General features: G+C 48.4%; 1 protein-coding gene across 6 annotated transcripts; it reads left to right on the forward strand.

The window, feature by feature from the left end:
* Positions 1-41: 41 nt before the first annotated feature.
* ZSCAN20 (zinc finger and SCAN domain containing 20) lies at positions 42-17959 on the forward strand. 6 transcript variants are annotated; one of them, XM_032877155.1, is made up of 8 exons: positions 42-103; positions 6106-6632; positions 10905-11091; positions 11550-11626; positions 11907-11991; positions 13327-14013; positions 15464-15892; positions 16464-17959. In XM_032877155.1, the coding sequence occupies exons 2-8, from the start codon at positions 6216-6218 to the stop codon at positions 17714-17716; spliced, it is 3135 nt and encodes a 1044-aa protein (XP_032733046.1). In that variant the 5' UTR covers positions 42-103; positions 6106-6215; the 3' UTR covers positions 17717-17959. The 6 variants fall into 6 exon arrangements, with proteins under 6 accessions (XP_032733046.1, XP_032733049.1, XP_032733050.1 ...); XM_032877158.1 differs by having other exon boundaries at positions 15467-15892; XM_032877159.1 differs by having other exon boundaries at positions 13327-13437.
* Positions 17960-18240: the final 281 nt, after the last annotated feature.

The raw sequence follows: 18240 nt of genomic DNA on the forward strand, positions 1-18240 counted from the left end.
CTGACGCTCCATTCCCGTGGCGCGGTTCGGACTCCGCGTCCCAGCGTTCCGTGCGCGAAGCCTGGAGCACTTCCGCCCTGTTGTGAAGTGGGTGTCTCGGTGGGTGAGTCCGGGTGGCGGGGCGGGGGCAGCCGAGACTCAGGCTCTGGGTTGGAGGCTTAGGTGGTGGTGGTGTCCCAGGGGGCCAGGGAAGGTGAGAAGGGAGAAAGAAGCTTTTCTGTGGGGGTGGGGGTGAGGGGCGGCCAGAGGATGAAGCGTCCGGAGATGGGAAGGGTCACAGAGGGGTCGGGGATGAGCGGGGATGTAGAAGGCCTGGGGAGTGAGGAGGGTCGTAGAAAGGTCTCTAGGTGAGGAGACCGAGAGAGGTTCTGGAGGTGGGAGAGTCCTAGAAGGGTCTGGAGACCACAGAGGGAGGGATAGAGGGTTCTCAGGCCCTGGCAAGAAGTGAAGAGAAAAGGGCCTGGGCTTGAAGCCCGACCTTAGAAAAATAGTGCTCCAGCCTCTACTGACCGCCTCGACAAACATAGCAGATTTGATACCACCTTACACTTCCTCTAACGGTTGTGACGTCTGGCACGCAGCAGGTGGGACTGGCTATTGTGTTTGGCCCCAAGCCAGCGCCCCCTTTCCTTCCACCTAATGGAAGTGAGTGGCACCGTCGTCCACTTTAGCCGGGCACCCTCTGATTCCTTTTGCGTTCTTCCACATCCAGGATCTTCAGATCCCTCTTGTTTCCTTAATGTGTCCTGAATCTGCCCCTTTCTGGTCAGGGTTTTTGCGGAAGCCTCCCACCTCTTCACCTCCCCAGCCTGGACTGACACGTTGTAGTAGCGTCATCTGTTTAACCTACAAATCTGGTTGTGCCCTCTGCTTAAAAACCTTCTTGACTTCCATTGCCTGTAGAATTAAGTCCAGACACCTAGCCTGATAGTGAAGACTTCATGAACTCTCTGCAGCCTCATCCCAGGCACCCCATGCTCCAGGACTGTTTGATTTTCCCCATCTCTTGGAGAGGCTGTTTGGTTTTCCACCTTATGTGTGCTGTTCTCTCAGCTTAGAGAACACTTTCTCACCCCATTGTCTGCCAAGAGAACCGTCCTTCCAGGAGCCAACTTGAATGTTACTTTGTTCTCTTCCTTTAAACAGATTAAGTTACCCCCTCAACCCCAGTTCCCATAGATCTCTTTTACTGTATTTACCACATTCGATCATAATTATCTGTGACTTTTTTTTTTTTTTTTTCCTTCCTGTTTCCTCCACTTGAACGTAAGCATCTCCAGGACAGGGACAGTTTCCTAGTCCCCTCCATTTCCTCATTGTCCAGCCCAGGGTCATAAATACTTGATGTAAATCCAGTAAATCAGTAAACACTTGACTACTTGATGCATGTGTAATAATGACAGTCTAGGGTGAGCTTTGCTATACCAGTCTTGAAGTGTGCTACTTCCAGTGGATTTCTAGGGCATGAGCTTTTTGTCTTCTCCTGCTGGGCGCTGATTCATTACCTATGGGAGTTTAAGCCAGGGGTGGCAAATATGTAGAATGCTGCCCCTTCTTCCTGTGTCTGGTGGTCATAGCTAATTGGTGACAACACATAGTGACACGGGTTTCAGAGTCCTTAATGCAGTTGACTGAAATTGGTGCTTTATGTGAAGCCCATTTCCTCTCCCTGGTTTAAGCCCTTAAATATGAGGTCAAGTTACTTTAAGCAGTAGCCTGGACCATCAGCCCAGTAAGCTTGACAGCCTTTGGGGACTCCTGGTTTCTTCTTTGGAGGTCACAGACCAGTCTTGGCTTTTGCTATGGGATTGGGGCAGATCCCTTACCAACCTACTGTTCAGTGGGTGTGTTCCTTATGTCCACATCCACACTCAACACCCGAGGAGCCAGGATGCTCCTCAGCTTCCCTGTGTTTGTAAAGGGATCCTGCCCCAGTCAACACTGATCCCTCATTGCTTAGGGAGAATCTGTACCCTTTCTAGATCTTCTGGGATATTGGAAGAGACCTTTGAGATCATTTAGCTAAAAGATGGTAAAGTGACGACAGCCCATGCTGAAAGAAGCCTATCATCATCCTCTATTTAGTCCTGGTGTTTCAAACAGTTTTGAGTTGGTTGCCAATATTTAAAAATCCAGAGTTAGCTTCTCTTGGAAAAAATAGAAGGCCTGGGAACTGGGCCAGTTTTCTCTCTACTGCTCCGTAGTTAGCGATAGCCCCCGCTCTACTCATGTACCCATTTACATTGCCTGGCCCCTGTAGCCATTTAAATGTGTAGCCGCTGATTCTAGTCTTCCTGTCCCTTCGCTCTGCTCCCATCATACTAATTGGGGGCAGACACTGAGGAGGGTCAAGCTGTAAGCTGCAGAGGCCACATGACCTGTCCAAAGTCACACAGCTAATAATGGCAGGAGTGGAACTGGAACCCTGATTTGCTCCCTCCTACCTTAATGTTTTTTCTACTCTCGTACCATCTTCTCAGGAGCTTGGATGATTGGCATACCTAGAGGATACTGGATGGTGCAGTTAAGAAAAATGAGTGGAAAGAATGAATCTTGGCTGAGTCCCAACTCTGCCGCTTGCTAGTTGTGTGACCTTAAGTGAGTCTTCTTCATAGAAGCTCAGTTCCCTATATGTAAGTTGAGGATATGGACTCAAACGTTACAGGATAATTATATCCTAAAGGCAGCACTGAAGGTGGAAATCACATTTAGCCAGAAATCACAGTCAGCTTGAAAATCCTCTGGCAAGGAGCCATTTAGAAACCAACACACTGTCTTTCAATAAGCTAACCAGCACAGCTGGGTTTCCTTGTTTGAATGTCAGATGAAAGAGTTGGCCTGTGTTTGGGGACCCTGCTGGATGAAACACACTTTGCTCACACCCTGGAAAGGAAGGCTGGAGGGAACTCAGACCAGCCTGGGATCCCTGAAGGTCATGCTCATTCTGAAACAGACACCTAGTGAATGGAACTGACTGGATGGAACTGAGCACCGTTTAGATTATGGGCTTTCTCTTCCTGGTGTTGGCATGCGGTTTCCTATGTGTAAGTTACAGATCGCTGTAGTACAGTCACACACCAATGACACCACACTTACTTGCCTGGAGGATTCGGTGAGATTGTGAAGGTGGAACTCTTGGCAGCCCGCTCATGCCTCATGGGCACTGGGTAGATGGGTTCTCTCTGAGGTTGCTGATCCCAGCGTGGCCCGGATCCTCCTGGTCGTCTTAGGACTATTGAATGCCCTTGTCTGTTTTTCCCGTCAGCTCTGTGTAAAGTCACCCTGCTATTCACTGACTGCATTGACCTCCCTCTGTGGATAGGCCGCTAGTCATTGTCTGTCTAAGAGAGTAGCAGAAATAGCTTTCAGATTTGTATTTGAAGCTAGCCTTTGGGACTTTCCAGTCTTTCCCAAAGAAAATCCCTGTTACCTGCTACCCCGGGCTTTGGGCCTGGCAGAACTACTAATTGCCGAATTTGTGGTAATGTTCTCTCGGTGCAGGAGCACAGACGTCTTTGCTTGCTTATTGACTGTCTCTCTCATGAGAGTGTAACTTTTATGGAGGTAGAGACCATCTGTCCCAATTACTGCTGGCTCTCCAGCGACCAGTACAGTGCAGGTACATAGTAGGACTCTGTAAATGACTGGTGGTGAATGAGTCCTTGTGTGAGAGAGTGACACAAATGGTTTTGGACTAGTGCATGATTAAGGCTGTGGTTCAAAAAGGAAATTTCATGAAAAGTCAATTCTTTAGCTTAATATAAATGATGGCCCTTCCATAGCCCGTTAGGCTTTCGATGTACCAGATTTACTATTTTAATAAAAGGCAACAAAACTTGCTAATGACCCTGCCGTTTATCAGGCACTGTGGATACAGAAATGGGTAAGATGGAGTGCTGGCCCTGATACAGTCCAGTGGGGCTGTCAGAGGGCAGAACAGGGAACTACAAGGCTGTAGAAGAACACCTATGTCAGAGGCCTGTGCCAACTGCTTTGGGAACGGGCGTGGGGAGATGATTCTGGGAGCTGAAGGACAAAGAGGAACTTGCCAGGTGCTCATGAGTTGTGTTCCTAGCGTCCTTGTGTATGTGTAGGTCTTCAGGACAGGTCTTTACTTTGCATCACCCTTGCCTTGTTTCTGGACAGTCCAGTCAGATGGCCTAAAATCTATGTACGACTCCTGCCATTCTCAGCTCAGCTGACTCATTCTCACTGGGGGGTAGCTGAGAGCCTCCTTTGAGTGGGTGTTTTTAGTGTCATGTGGATTTGTTGGGAATGACACAAAGAGCTAATTTTTCCAGATAAGCCAGCATGAGTGTCGTCAGCATCTTCATTGTGTAGAAGAAGCAACCCCAGATGTCCCCTCCACAAGCATTTCCTGAGAGCCTCCTGGGTGTTGTGTGCCCCACTTATCGCGGGGGTGGGGGAGGGAAGGGGCAAACCGTATTTGTTGTCCTCAGGCTGTCGTCTCTCTGTGGCCACACATACACTCACCTCTGTAATACAATATGGAATGTGGCCCGTGTGACCTTGATGAAAAAAAGAGGAGAGGAGAAGTCCTTCTGGCATGAGCACGAAGGTCATTTAAAAAAAATCTAGTGTGTGCAGAAGGGGATTAATTATAACCCCTGCTTCATGACACGTCACCAGTGTGCACTGACCATTGTCTCACCGTTTATTGAGTGCTTCCTGTGTGCCCTGAGCACTGTGCTAGGAAGCTTATGATCTCGTGGGTAAGAGAACTATGGGGAAAATGTAGGTGGTGTGGAAGCTGGTGGCACAGGAAGGACTGAATCTTGTTTCAGGGCATAGGGAGGGCCTCTTGGAAACAGTACAGTAGAAGTTGAGACCTAGCTAGGTGAAGAAAGGGAGAATACTTCCCAAAGAAAGCGGCTGGTTGCCCGTGGGAGGGTTCAGCGGGCAGGAAGCCGTGCGGCTGGAATGCCCTGAGCAGCGGGAATGTGGCAAAAAGATCATCTTTTTGAGGTGCGGACGTGGGCAAGGTTCGCACTTGATCCTCAGGGATGTGGGAGGTCACTCGAGGGTGTTTAGCAGGAAGTGACCCGGTAAAACTGGGAGCTGGTCTGGTTGTGGCGTGAAGAAGCCCAGGTTGGGGTGAGGGGAGAGCAGGCAGGAACATGAGTCAGGAGGCTGAGGCAGCGAAAGCATGGCTACTCAGTGGCTGGAAGCGGTGGCATTGGGCTGTAGATGCCTAGAAGTCCAGGAGGGCACAGCTTGGTGATGAATTGGCTGTGGGGGATGTTGGGGAGAGATGATGACCAGCTTTCTGGCATGGGTTTCCTGATAGAGGTTGGTGCCTTGGGGCACCTGGGTGGCTCAGTCAGTTAAGCATCTGCCTTCACCTCTGATCCTAGGGTCCTGGGATGGAGCCCTGCATCAGGCTCTCTGCTCAGTGGGGAGCCTCTTTCTCCTTCTCTCTCTGCCCCGCCCCAGTGCTTGCATATGCGCGCCCTCTCTCTCAAATAAATAAATAAAATCTTAAAAAAAAAAAAAAAAGAATGAGGTGCCTTAGCAGGGTGGAGAGTTCCAGGGAAGGACAGGTTTGCCGGAGAAAAAGATGAATTCTGTTTGTGGCCCACTGAGTTCGAGGTGCCTAGTAGACAGTCAAGAGGAAATGTCCTGTAGATGGTTGGATTTGGGGTCTGGAGGTCTGGTGGCAGGTCCTGGTGGGAGTGTTCGGAGTCCTCAGTTTTGGGATGGTGAAAAATGCCAGATGGGTGGGTTGACCAAGAGGGAATGTGGAGTGAGAAGGATTTTGCAAGGAGAGCACCCTTAGGGGAAAGCTGAAGGTCTGTGAAAAAAGGCCTTATGGAGGGGGTGACATTTGGACCCCACCTTGAGGAAAGGCCAGACTTTGGGCCTGTGTAGAGGAAGGCAGGCATGCTAGATGGTGAAGGCCGTGATGCCAGAGTACAGTGTTCTAGCACGTCCCAGAGGACTTCATACTGTGCTGTCCTCCAAGGCGTGCTGGCTGATGGTTTGGGTGCCCGTTTATGCTTCTTCCTCTTAGCACCCCGACCCCAGGCAAAGGCAGTGGAAGGTACGGGGGTCCTCTTACACTGTCCCTTGTTTCTCTGCCTTTAGAGCCTTGGGGAGCATTGCCTCTCCTAGGAGCCCCTTGAAGGACACGCCTTAGATGCAGGAAGACGTTGAACGAGGACAGCCTAGCTGAAGCGAGGTATCCTGGACCGACCATGGCCGTGGCCCTAGAACCCCAGACCCAGGCCTCTCACCAGCCAGAGCCTGAAGAACTCCTGATTGTGAAACTGGAGGGGGACTCGTGGAGATCAGAATCCAAACTCCGGCAGGAGGACCATGTCCCTGTCCCTGGCCCCGAAGCCTCTCGCCAGCGCTTCAGGCAGTTCCGGTACAGGGATGCGGCGGGACCCCACGAAGCCTTCAGCCAGCTCTGGGCGCTCTGCTGTCACTGGCTGCGGCCAGAGATCCGCCTCAAAGAGCAGATCCTGGAGCTGCTGGTGCTGGAGCAGTTCCTGACGATCTTACCCAGGGAGGTCCAGGCCTGGGTGCAGGAGCGCCACCCTGAGAGTGGCGAGGAGGCCGTGGCCCTCGTGGAGGATTGGCACCGAGAGGTCCAGGCTGCGGGCCAGAGGGTGAGGCAAACAGTCTGTTCTCCAAGGAGCGGGTCAGGCAAGGCGGCGGGGCTGTGACTAGCTTGATAATTGCCAAAGGCAGTGGTAATAATTGTGATTGTTGTTGGTCCTGAGCAGCCGATACTTACTGAGCACTGCTGTGTACCCGACACCGTTCTCAGTGCTTTCCATGTATTAACTCATCTAATCCTGTCAATGGTTTAATGAGATCGGTACTGTTACCCTGATTTTACCCATGAGGGAACTGAGGCAGAGGACAGATAGGTGGTTGGCCTGAGGTCTCAGAGCCCCAGACAGCAGAGCCAGAATGTGTGGCAGCCTGACGCTGAAGCCCACATTCAGAACCACTGCCCAGATTGCCTCCCAGGACCGTATTCACAGTGTGGGCGATTTGTGTTACGTTTCACATGGGATGAAATCTTGAGGTGCTTACAGCAGAAATCTGGGTGGGCAGAGGTAGCATTATTATCCTCGTCGTGTAGATGAAACTAAGGCCCCCAAATTCAGGTGGCTTGCAGAGCTCAGTCAGTCGAACCAGAGCCTAAACGTATATTCTCGGGTTCCAAGTTCGATGTTCTTTCTGCCACATGACAGACATGACAGGTGCCTCATCTGCAAACCACGGGAATTAAAATACCTTTTAGGCATGAGGCTCAAATAGGTCAGTAACTGACATTTCCTGAGCACTCACTGTGTGTCAGACCCCACTCTCCACTTTCTCTGCGTATTGCTCCTCTAATCAGCACAGCAGCCCGAGAAGGTAGGTGCTGTTCTGCCGCCATTTTTCAGCTGTGTAAACCGAGGCTCAAAGAGGTAAGTAACTTGTCTAGATTTCTATAACTAAGTGGTAGAGCCGAGATAAGGGAAGTGAAAGCCTTGTGAATTTAACATTCACAGTTTCAACAATTTGCAAGAGACTGAAGGCCTGTGGTGTCATTTTACAATTTTTCTCTGGTACTACTTTTTTATTTTTTTGAATCCTGCTTTTGGAGCTGGCATGTGTAGAACAAAGTCCTTGAGCCGGCTGCGGACTGAGCTAGCCGCCCAGAACCTTCATCTCGATGTAACCCTGTTGTTTCCCCTTGTCACGTGGTTATTGTGATGTTATAGTTAATCCCATTTTGTTGGGGGAAATTATAGGTTTGAGAATATCCCTTGCAAATGGCAGGGGTTTTCTGTAAAAGGTAAAGCTTTGGACAGATGTGAGAGAGGAAGAGAGGTTTGTGATCTGTGAGTTAGCTTTTTGGACTCCTTTGCAAACCCTTTGAAGACACAGAAAGCGTCCTATTTGAAGTTACAGGACTAAGTATGAGAGAATGTACCTTATTTGAATTTACCAGCCCACCCTCCCATATTCTTTCTTGTAAAGAAAGCAGCTGTACCTCTTAAGTGGCAGTGAGAAAACAAATGGAAGTCTCAGGACTTCAGAGCTGAAGGATGAAGACCTTGAGACCCAGAGAGAGAATTGATTTAAATCAGGGTCTTTATGACTCTTTATCTGTAAAATGAGGGGGTTGGACTAGACCAAAAGTTGTCAAATTATACCCCTGTGAGCTGAGCCGAGATTGAACTGCTTCTAAAATTGGGAAAAGAAAAAAAGGTAATGGAACGTTCTTTATGATGTGACTTTTATTTTTCTGTTTGAACTTTCTCCCCGCTCCTGAGTACTTACAAATGTCCAAACAAACGTATAAATGGCAAAGGAGCTCCCTGCCCCCACAGACCTTACAACTTGTGACTACATTGCGGCGTACCTGACTCGGTTACATTTTCCACAAGGGAAATTTTTCCAAGACCTTCCAGCTAACTAGGTCCCGTGGAGTGAATTGCTGGGAAAAGGCGGTGCTCTGGGCAACGTCCTCCAAGATCTTTTCCTTAAAGAGACATTTCAGCTCTGCTATTGGGTGGGTTTTGCCTTGTTGATTCTGTGGTCACCTCTTCCAGAACCCCTCTCCCCATCAGGTGCATCGTCATTTAAAATAAAAAATATATATATAGACTTTATTTTTTTAGAGCAGTTTTAGGTTCACAGCCAAACTGAGCAGAAAGTGCCCAGATTTCTCACACGCCCCCGTTCCCCCAGCCCACCGGGACATCGTTCCCCGCCAGAGTGCCGCACCTGCTGTGATCGGTGAACTTACACGGACACGTCACTATCACCCAAAGTCTGTAGCTTACATTGGATATCACTATTGGGGGTGGACGTTCTGTGGATTTTGACAAATGTATAACAACATGTATCCACCAGTATAGTATCATACGAGGTAGTTTCACTGCCCTGAAAATCCTCTGTGTTCTGCGTATTTATCCTTCCTTCCCCAACCCCCGGCAACCACTGATTTTTCTACTGTCTTCATAGTTTTGCCTTTTCCAAGGTGTCATATAGTTGGGATCATACAGGATGTATGTAGCCTTTTCAGATTGGCTTCTTTCACTTAATGGTATGCATTTAAAATTCCTCCGTGTGTCTTCCTGGCCTGATAGCTCATTTCTTTTTAGCACAGTAATATTCCATTGTCTGAATGCCCAGCAGTCTGTTCATCTACCGAAGGGCATGCTTCTGAGTTTTGGCAATTAGGAGTAAAACTACTATAAACATCCATGTGTAGGCTTTTGTGCGGTGCACAGGCATTTTTGAGGGATTCTTTATTGATCCCTACCCCAGCCACTTTTTCCTTCTCCTTGTCACTTGAATCTCTTCTTTTTTGCGTCTACAGTTGCCATCTGTGAAATCAGAATCTTTGCTTAGGTGTGTCAGTAGTTGGAGGAGCTGGGGCTACGAGGGAGGATTGTTATGGGGTCTAGTCACACAATTTCTCTGTAGATTGTAAGATTGTAGCTGTAACAAAAAGAGGCTGATTTGTTTTTTACTTAAACAATCATGGAGGAAGGTTGTGAGCAGATGTTTTCTCCTGTGAACCACACAGGACATTGGTGGATGGCCTCATCTGGAATGGCTTTTTAGGCTCAGGGCCCATTCCTGTATATCTTAAGGATAAACATCCCTATCTTTGGGAGAAGATTGGAGTTTTCAGATCAGTCAAAGATGTTTGGAGTTACAGGTTTGTTTCAGACTCAGTAAGTCGATGAAGGTGGATATTATTATTTTGAATCAAAAATAAGGTTCAGAGCAATGTATATAACTGCTGTGTTTTATATAGAAATAGGGAAGAAAGAAGAGTCTGTATTCATAGATGCTTGTATATAAAGAAACTGACACGATGCAGAGCAGTGGTTTCTTGTGGGGAGGAGTGGGGAGAAGGAAGATACTGGGTAGATGGGATGGGTATGGGGCTGGGAACGGGCTATTTTCAGTAACTAGACCTTCATGGTTTCTATTTCTGAACCACCTGAGTTTTGAAAATACCTACTGAAAACATTGAAACACATTTTTTGAAGTTTCTATAAGGCAACGAGAGTGTTACATTGTTGAGGTTTTAGGGCCGGGAAATAACATCTCCACCTCCATCTCTGAACTTGGAACCAACGGACAGATAAGATATGAGCTTTATGATAATGCTGAGTTGGGTACTATCCTCTCTATGATTTTTCCCTCTTATTTTATATACGTGCTCTGTGTCTCTGGGTGCTTTTCTGCCTGAACTTCTGCACTGAAATCGAAATTGCCACTTCTGTTTTTCCTTTGAGTTACAGTGCCTTGTCTCTGCTTCTCCTTCTGTTTGAAGAGTAGAGGGGCCTCTCTCAAACAGTGCATACTTTCATTCCATTTTAAAATTCCATCTGTAAAAAAAAAAAAAATTCCATCTGTAGTTGTTTGCCTCTCCCTTCTCTTATATTTATTTTTGAATTTTCTTTGCCTTGCAGCAGGCATATTTAGGCAATTATATTTAGAGTTATTGTTATATCTGTTTTTATCTTTTGACGGATACCTGGTTAACTTTTATCTTTGCTTGATACCTTAAAAATGAAATCTCCTGTTTTCGATGTTTAGAGTTTATGTTTTAATGTCATAAAATCATGTGACATGATTTATCTCTGTGATTCAGGAAGGTTTGGAACAGTAGCAGCCTCACTGAGACACTCATGCGGTCCCCCCCGTTGAACAAAATAGTAGTCATTTGATGGCATCAGTGCTGGTCTGTTTACTAATGTCAGTCTCATGGCTTTGTTGTCATACTTTGAGTCATCCTTGGATCTTTAAAAGGGCCTGTGAACCTCTGGACCACAGCTGTACTCAAAAGAGCATTCCCTGCCCTAGCAACATTGGTCTTATTGAACTGACGATTGGGAATTTTGGCCCTCTGTGTGTAGGAACTGGACTTGTGTGCAGAAGAGGCCAGGTCCTTAAAGGCAATGCAGGAATCTCAGCCTCGTCAGCTGCAGCCGGCGAATCACTGGCCCGAGGCACAGCGCCAGAAGCAGTGGGTGAAGAATTCATGCCCTGACCTTCCCAAGCATCTAGACGCCAAGATGGTGCCACAGCCCTTGAAGGAGAGTGGTGAGTACGGAGAATCAGGGAACCCCGGGGAAGAGAGGAGAAGATTAGAGGGAGTAAGGAAGGGCGTACGGGGAGGAGGGATGTGAGGAATTGAAGGCACGGGGAGGAGTAGTGTCTGATGGGCGCGCTGAGAGGGAAGGTGGGTGAGCATGGTGCAAGGAGGGAAGCTCCCGGCAATGTCGGCGCGCCCCCCTGAGCCGAGTCATGTGGCACGTCCAGGTCGGCTTGGGGTCAGGTGGTGATCATAGAGGAGTCTGAGCTGGGATCTTTCACATGGCCCATCTCTCAGGGTGGCTTCGAAGCCAGACGCTCCTGAAGGGAAGTAAAAGGGGGAAATCTGCCCTGGCTGGTCGGGTGGTCTCAGTTTGATGCAACGTGGCCCTTGGAAAGCTGGACCTGGGAGGGAGTGGCTCCTGGGAACCAGAGCTTGGGTTTCAGAGACTGTTCCTTCTCCTCAGCTGTCCTCACTCCCCGAGTCCCTGCTGTCCCGAAGATGGGGAGTGTTGGAGATTGGGAGGCAACAGCCGAGTCCCAGGTAAGCTGCTGTTTGTCCTTCCTTTCCTGTCCTGGCTTCTCTTAGGCCTGTGTCCCTGCGTCCCTCTTCTCTCTCCATGGCTTGCCCTCGGCAGGAGGGCGTGTGTTGGAGGGTGTTAGCCTCTACCCCCGGCCCCCATCTGCTGGGCCTCTCCTTAGTCAAGCTGCTTCTTACAGCGATGATCTCACACATGGTATCCCTGTGTCTGTGACCTTTCCTGGGGCCTGCTAGGGTTCCCAGGCTGGTTTCAGTTGTGGTCCTTGTCTCGTACCTCTCACAGGAAGCCCTGGACCCTGGCAAACACACTGAGAAGGAGTTCTGCAAGGACCCCCCAGGAGACGGGTGTGGGAGCGGCGTGCCCCTAGGTAAGGAAATAGTGCCCTCCTAGGAAGCTCTTGTCTGGTTTCTGGTACACTCAGGTCCCGAAGAATGTTTCATCTCTCCCTTAAGACTCCTAGCTCTGGGAAGTCTGGCACTTGAGAGACAGGAAGAAGACAGCTCTCTGTGGCCAGCACTGGTGGCAGGAAGGGAGCGGGGGGCGGGGTCTGCCTGCATGGAGGCTGGCGGCTGGCTTCTGAGAGCCTGCCCTCCCGGGGCTCATTTCCTCAGTTTGTTCACCACGGCGGTCCTAGGCTGTCTCAGGAACCCAGTCCTGTCAGCAGCAAACAGGGTCCATGTCTCGTGGGCAGACTCCAGTGAGCTGAGCCCATGAGACTGATGCACTAAACCACAGTGAGGAGCCCGCATGGCCGGCCTGTCTCTGGGCGCGTCTCCACAAAACGGAACCATTTCCCCGCGGAACCTGGGGTCAGTGTGAGGCGTTAGACACAAGAGGGGGATAAAGTGGAAGACAGTGCTAGCTGTGACTCCTAGGGGAGTTAAGGGGAGACACGGGAAGTTGTTGGCACCTTTCTTTATAGTAGAACTCCTTTTTTAGATAAACCATGATATCTGGGTAAGATAGTGTTCACAGCAAACTTTGGGAAATGCTGAACCAAATAAGGCTAAAATTTCTTGCAGCTCTCAGCTCTTTCTGATCTGGTTTTCTTCAAATATTTATTTTAATTAAAGGCTTCCTGTTTTGTTAGGGCTGGGAGCTGTTGGGCCAGCAGTCCTTTACACATAGCTGCTGAGTATTTAAAAAAATAAGGAAACATACTTTCTCACGTTTTTGGAAGTCGAGCGGAGGGCACGCTCCAGCCCTGGTACAGAGTGTCTCAGCAGTGTCATGGCAGACGGAGGGCCTTCCTCTCTGTTCTGCCGTCCTCAGTGTCTGCCTCGCACTAGAGCTGTCATGTGTCAAATCAGAAGATAGAGGCCAATGTCAGTTGGGCTCACAAGTTTCCTAGCAAGAGACACACACATGCACGCACACGCATGTGCACACACAAAACATAAACACACGGCGAATGAGTAAGAGAGAGGAAAACCTTTTCTCCAACCATTAAATTCATTCTGGTCGGGCCAGTTTAGGCCACGTGCCCATTTGTGGACCAGTAACACTCATTCTTTGTGTGATGTATTTCATAACTACAACAAAGAAAGCAAGTGAACAAAGCAAACAGGTCAGTTAGCATGGGGAATTGGCATGGGAATTTCTCATTAGCCTCATGCAGGGAAATGATTTCTTTTAGGGGCATTTTGGACAAACACTCTGCTTAGTGTGTCATTTCTACTTAATCATTTCTCTTCTTTCTTAGGAGTTCCAGTTTCAAAACCAAGTATCAACTGCCAGCAAGAGCAAAGACCCGAACTTTGGTGTCCAAGCTTTATAAATTCCGGAAAAAGGAACATTGCAGATTATAACCCAGGTAATGAGCAAACAAGACCAGCTCAGGCATTGGCCTGGAGAGACTCAAAGGCCTGGGAGGAACCATACCAGTGGGACACAGAGGACATGAAGGTGTCGGGTGTGCACTGGGGTTACGAGGAGACCAAGACTTTTCTGGCAATTTTGAGTGAGTCTCCTTTCTCTGAAAAGCTCCGGACTTGTCACCAGAACCGCCAGGTGTACCGGGCCATTGCAGAGCGGCTGAGGGCCCGGGGCTTCCTGCGGACCCTGGAGCAGTGTCGCTACAGGGTCAAAAACCTCCTACGGAATTACCGGAAGGCCAAGAGCAGCCACCCACCAGGGACGTGCCCCTTCTATGAGGAGCTGGAGGCCCTGGTGAGGGCACGGACGGCCATCAGAGCCACAGACGGCCCAGGAGAGGCTGTGGCACTCCCCAGGCTGGGGGATAGCGATGCAGAGATGGATGGGCAGGAGGAAGGGGGCTGGGAGCCTGAGGAAACGGCAGAAGACTGTGATGGTGATGACCTGGCCCCTGATGAGTCCATCCGGGAGCCCAGGATCCCAGGGGGCCCAACTCTGTTCCAGAGTCGTATTGGTAAGAACAAGGGGTGTTGTGGATCCAGATTCCAACACTCCTGCCAGCCCAACCTCTGTTCCCTGAGTTCAGGGCATAGACTGGATTGCAAGTCTAGATCAATGCCCCTGGAGTAAGGGGTTAAGTTCCTTTGGTTGTCCTTAAACTCCTACTCTTGCCTCCTATGATCAGTTTCCTAGAATGAGTTTTAGCTATGGAAGCAAACTTTTGAGACCTTAAGGAACCCTAAAGGGGTAATTCAGTATCAGTTGACCTTTGAACAATGTAGGGGTTAGGGTACCGATCCTCTGCTCTGTCGAAAATACACATATAACTTTTGATTCCCCCCCAAATTTAACTACTAATAGCGCGTGCTGTGGATCACAAGCCTTACCAGTATTGTAAATCATACATATTTTATATATGTATTATATGCTCTATTCTTACAATAAAGTAAGCTAGACAAAAGTTATTAAAATCATAAGGAAGAGAAAATATATTTATAGTGCTGTACTGTACATAAAAAACCAAGTCTGTGTATTAGTAAATCCTTGCAGCTCAAACCTGTGTTGTTCAAGGGTTAGCTGTATTTGCCAGAGTATGTCACCAGGAGGATGGGGAGGGTTGTTGTGTTACATGAATGAACTTTTAATTTTAATGTGTAATGAGCACATCAACCTGTGGTTACAGACAGTAACTTTAGGTAAAGAAAGATACAGAGTGAGATATTTAACATGTAACAGAAGTCATGATGGTAAGAGTTGAACACATGACATTTGGGAAACAATCATTGTGTAAGTGGAAACACAGAAGTCCAAGAGATGAAATGTGTTATCTAAAGATACACAGTGAGGTAGGGGCAGGGCAGAACCCAGAGCTCCTGCCTCCAGTTTTATGTGGTTTTTTTCCCCCTCCACCATGCTGCCCACCTGGGCTGCATCATTTACCCACAGAGGACCTGAGAACAGACAACCCCCTTTTCAGTCCTCCACAAAAGGAAAGGGCATCCTTGGTTGGATGCTATTGCAAGATTATTTGAAGGTCCAGTTATGTCTAGGGATTCTCAGTTCCCATGTTTGTTAAGAGGAAAGTTCATAAAATAAATAGAGGATGTGTATGGGATGGATGTAGAGAAAGTATCTTGGATCCCAGCTTCAGGCCTTTCCCTATACCAGTCAACTGAAGCCAGAGGAGTTGGGGTCACCTGGTATAACGTGGCCACCTAAGTCCTCTTCAGCTAAGACTCAAGAGTTAATGGAAATTCTTAGAAGGGGTGGGGTGGAGTGGGAGGCCGTGGCATACCTCTGAGAAGCAAGGGTATAGTCTTTGCTAGGGCCCTGGATGCCTGGAAGATTTCTGAGGGTCCTGTGTTTGTTCTAGGCATTTGGAAGGGGGGCAGGGGACTGTGAATCCTGATGACCTAGGCACGTTTCATTATGCCTCACAGTTCTGAACTCTTCACTCCTGACAGCAGGTGTGCACTGGGGCTATGAGGAGACCAAGGCCTTCCTGACCATTCTTAGTGAGTCCCCATTCTCTGAAAAGCTTCGCACCTGTCACCAGAACAGCCAGGTATACCGGGCCATTGCAGAGCGGCTGTGTGCACAGGGCTTCCTGCGGACCCTGGAACAGTGTCGCTACAGATTCAAAAACCTCCTTCGAAGCTACCGGAAAGCCAAGAGCAGCCACCCACCAGGGACGTGCCCCTTCTATGAGGAACTGGATTCCCTGATGAGGGCGCGGACTGCGTTCAGAGCCATGGGAACCTTCAGGGAGGCAGCAGATCTCCCTAGGTCGGGGCACAACAGTACTGAGGCTGGTGACCAGCAGGCCTGGGATGAGATGGCAGATGAAGATGCCATCAAATCTTTAGCCTCATGTCCTAATATCCCAGATACCGGTAAGTGGGGAGTAATTTGATGCCCACAAAATCCAGAAGCTTGCAGGGAGAACAAGGGGGCCAGCTCATTTCTTGTTTGTCTCTGTAGTATAAGAGAGAATGGAAATGAATAGGAAAAGCATTTGTGATTTGCTCAGATGATTCAGTATCTAGCTTTGTGTAATCCCCCAAATGAGATAGGCAGTCAGGTCTTAATTTTACTGGGATTTAACTGGGAAAATATAGAGTTTATTCATTTTCCCATGATGTGGGCTATTTGTAATGTGCTAGAAGAAGGAGGTGTTCATTATTGAGTAGAGGGATGGGAGAGTTGGGCAGAGACTGACTAGCTGGCCGTGTGGCCTGGGCCTCATGACTCTGTCAGTGGGGTCACCATGTTCCAGGCTCCACACTCTGCTTTGCCCTTCAGAAATTTACAAATGCCCCAAAACTTGATTAGTTTCATGTTAGTTGCATTATAAGATATGAACAGAAAATATGTGATAAAATTCACGTTAAATTCACAAACACAAGGTCCATAGATAGATGTTAACTAATGAATGAAGGAAAACTGAATTTCTGTCTATTTCAGGGTTTGAGATGAGGCCTAAGGATGAAGACCAGATTTCAGAGCAGGACATTTTTGAGGATTTGCCTGGAGCCTTATCAAAATGCACTAGAGAGGATGTTTGCCACCCTCCCGACTGGGGGCAAGACAGTGAAAATGAAGAGGAAGGTGAAGGGCAGTGGGGAAACACCGAGGAGCAGTGGGAAGAATGTTCTTCTGAAGAGGACTTAGAAAAACTTATCGACCATCAAGGCCTGTACCTGGCAGAGAAACCCTACAAGTGCAATACATGTGTGAAAAGCTTCAGTCGGAGCTCCCACTTCATTGCCCACCAGCGGATCCACACAGGTGAGAAGCCCTACAAATGCCTTGAATGTGGGAAAAGCTTTAGTGATCGCTCCAACCTCAATACCCATCAGAGAATCCACACTGGGGAGAAGCCCTACAAATGCCTCGAATGTGGGAAAAGCTTTAGTGATCACTCCAATCTTGTCACCCACCAGAGAATCCACACAGGCGAAAAGCCCTATAAGTGTGGGGAATGTTGGAAAAGTTTCAACCAGAGCTCAAACCTCCTGAAACATCAGAGAATCCACTTGGGAGGCCATCCTGACCAATACAGTGAGCCTGGGGAAAACTTGGGCCTAAGCTTATCCTTCAGCGCTCACTGCAGGAACGCTGCAGAAGAGACGTCTCTTGAACAGCCTCAGAGCACCAGTAAGAACTTGAATTCTGGCCCACACAGCACCAACTCAGGGGAAAAGCTCTACCAGTGTTCTGACTGTGGGAGAACCTTCTCGAAGAGCTCTGCCCTCATCAGTCACCAAAGAATCCATACGGGAGAGAAACCGTATGAATGTGCCGAATGTGGGAAAAGCTTCAGTAAGAGCTCCACGCTGGCTAACCACCAGCGAACCCACACGGGGGAGAAGCCGTACAAGTGTGTGGACTGTGGGAAGAGCTTCAGTGAGCGCTCCAAGCTCGTCACACACCAGAGAGTGCACACAGGAGAGAAGCCCTACAAATGCCTTGAGTGTGGGAAGTTCTTCCGTGATCGTTCCAACCTCATCACTCATCAGCGGATTCACACAGGAGAGAAGCCTTACAAGTGCAGAGAGTGTGGGAAGTGTTTTAACCAGAGCTCTAGTCTGATCATTCACCAGAGGATCCACACTGGGGAGAAACCCTACAAGTGCCTGGAGTGTGGGAAGGACTTCAACAATAGCTCCCACTTCAGTGCCCACCGGAGAACTCACATGGGAGGGAAAGCATCTTAGGAGACCCCCCCCACCCTTGCCATAGCAAAAGAGAGAAATGTATATTTAACTCTTCTCAGATCGTAAGATATATGCTAGAAACTTACCCAGTTTTTAAGCTTGGTGTATACCCAGGAAAGCTGTCTTGGTATGATCCAGATTATTTGGAAGTGAATTACAAATGCAAAGGATCCAGATTTGAAGGCACTTTCTTTTCTAAATTTTTAAAAATTTTTAATGTTTTAATTTTAAAAATTTTTAATTTTAAAAATTTTAATTCTTAAATTCAATTTCGTTAACATACACTGTAGTATTTGTTTCAGGGGTGGAATTTAGTGATTCATCAGTTGCATATAACACCCAGTGCTCTTTCTATTAAGTGCCCTCCTTCATGCCCATCACGCAGTTACCCCAGCCTCCAGCAACCCTCAGTTTGTTGCCTGATGTTAAGAGTCTTTTATGGTTTGAAGGCACTTTTGTTAAGTGTAATTTGTTTTTCTCCTGTAAACCGCCCCCCATGCGGTCCTCAGGCTGTCTTTACATTT

Source organism: Lontra canadensis, unplaced genomic scaffold, assembly GCF_010015895.1.
Source record: "Lontra canadensis isolate GAN:19392208 unplaced genomic scaffold, GSC_riverotter_1.0 scaffold60, whole genome shotgun sequence".
Taxonomy (NCBI): domain Eukaryota; kingdom Metazoa; phylum Chordata; class Mammalia; order Carnivora; family Mustelidae; genus Lontra; species Lontra canadensis.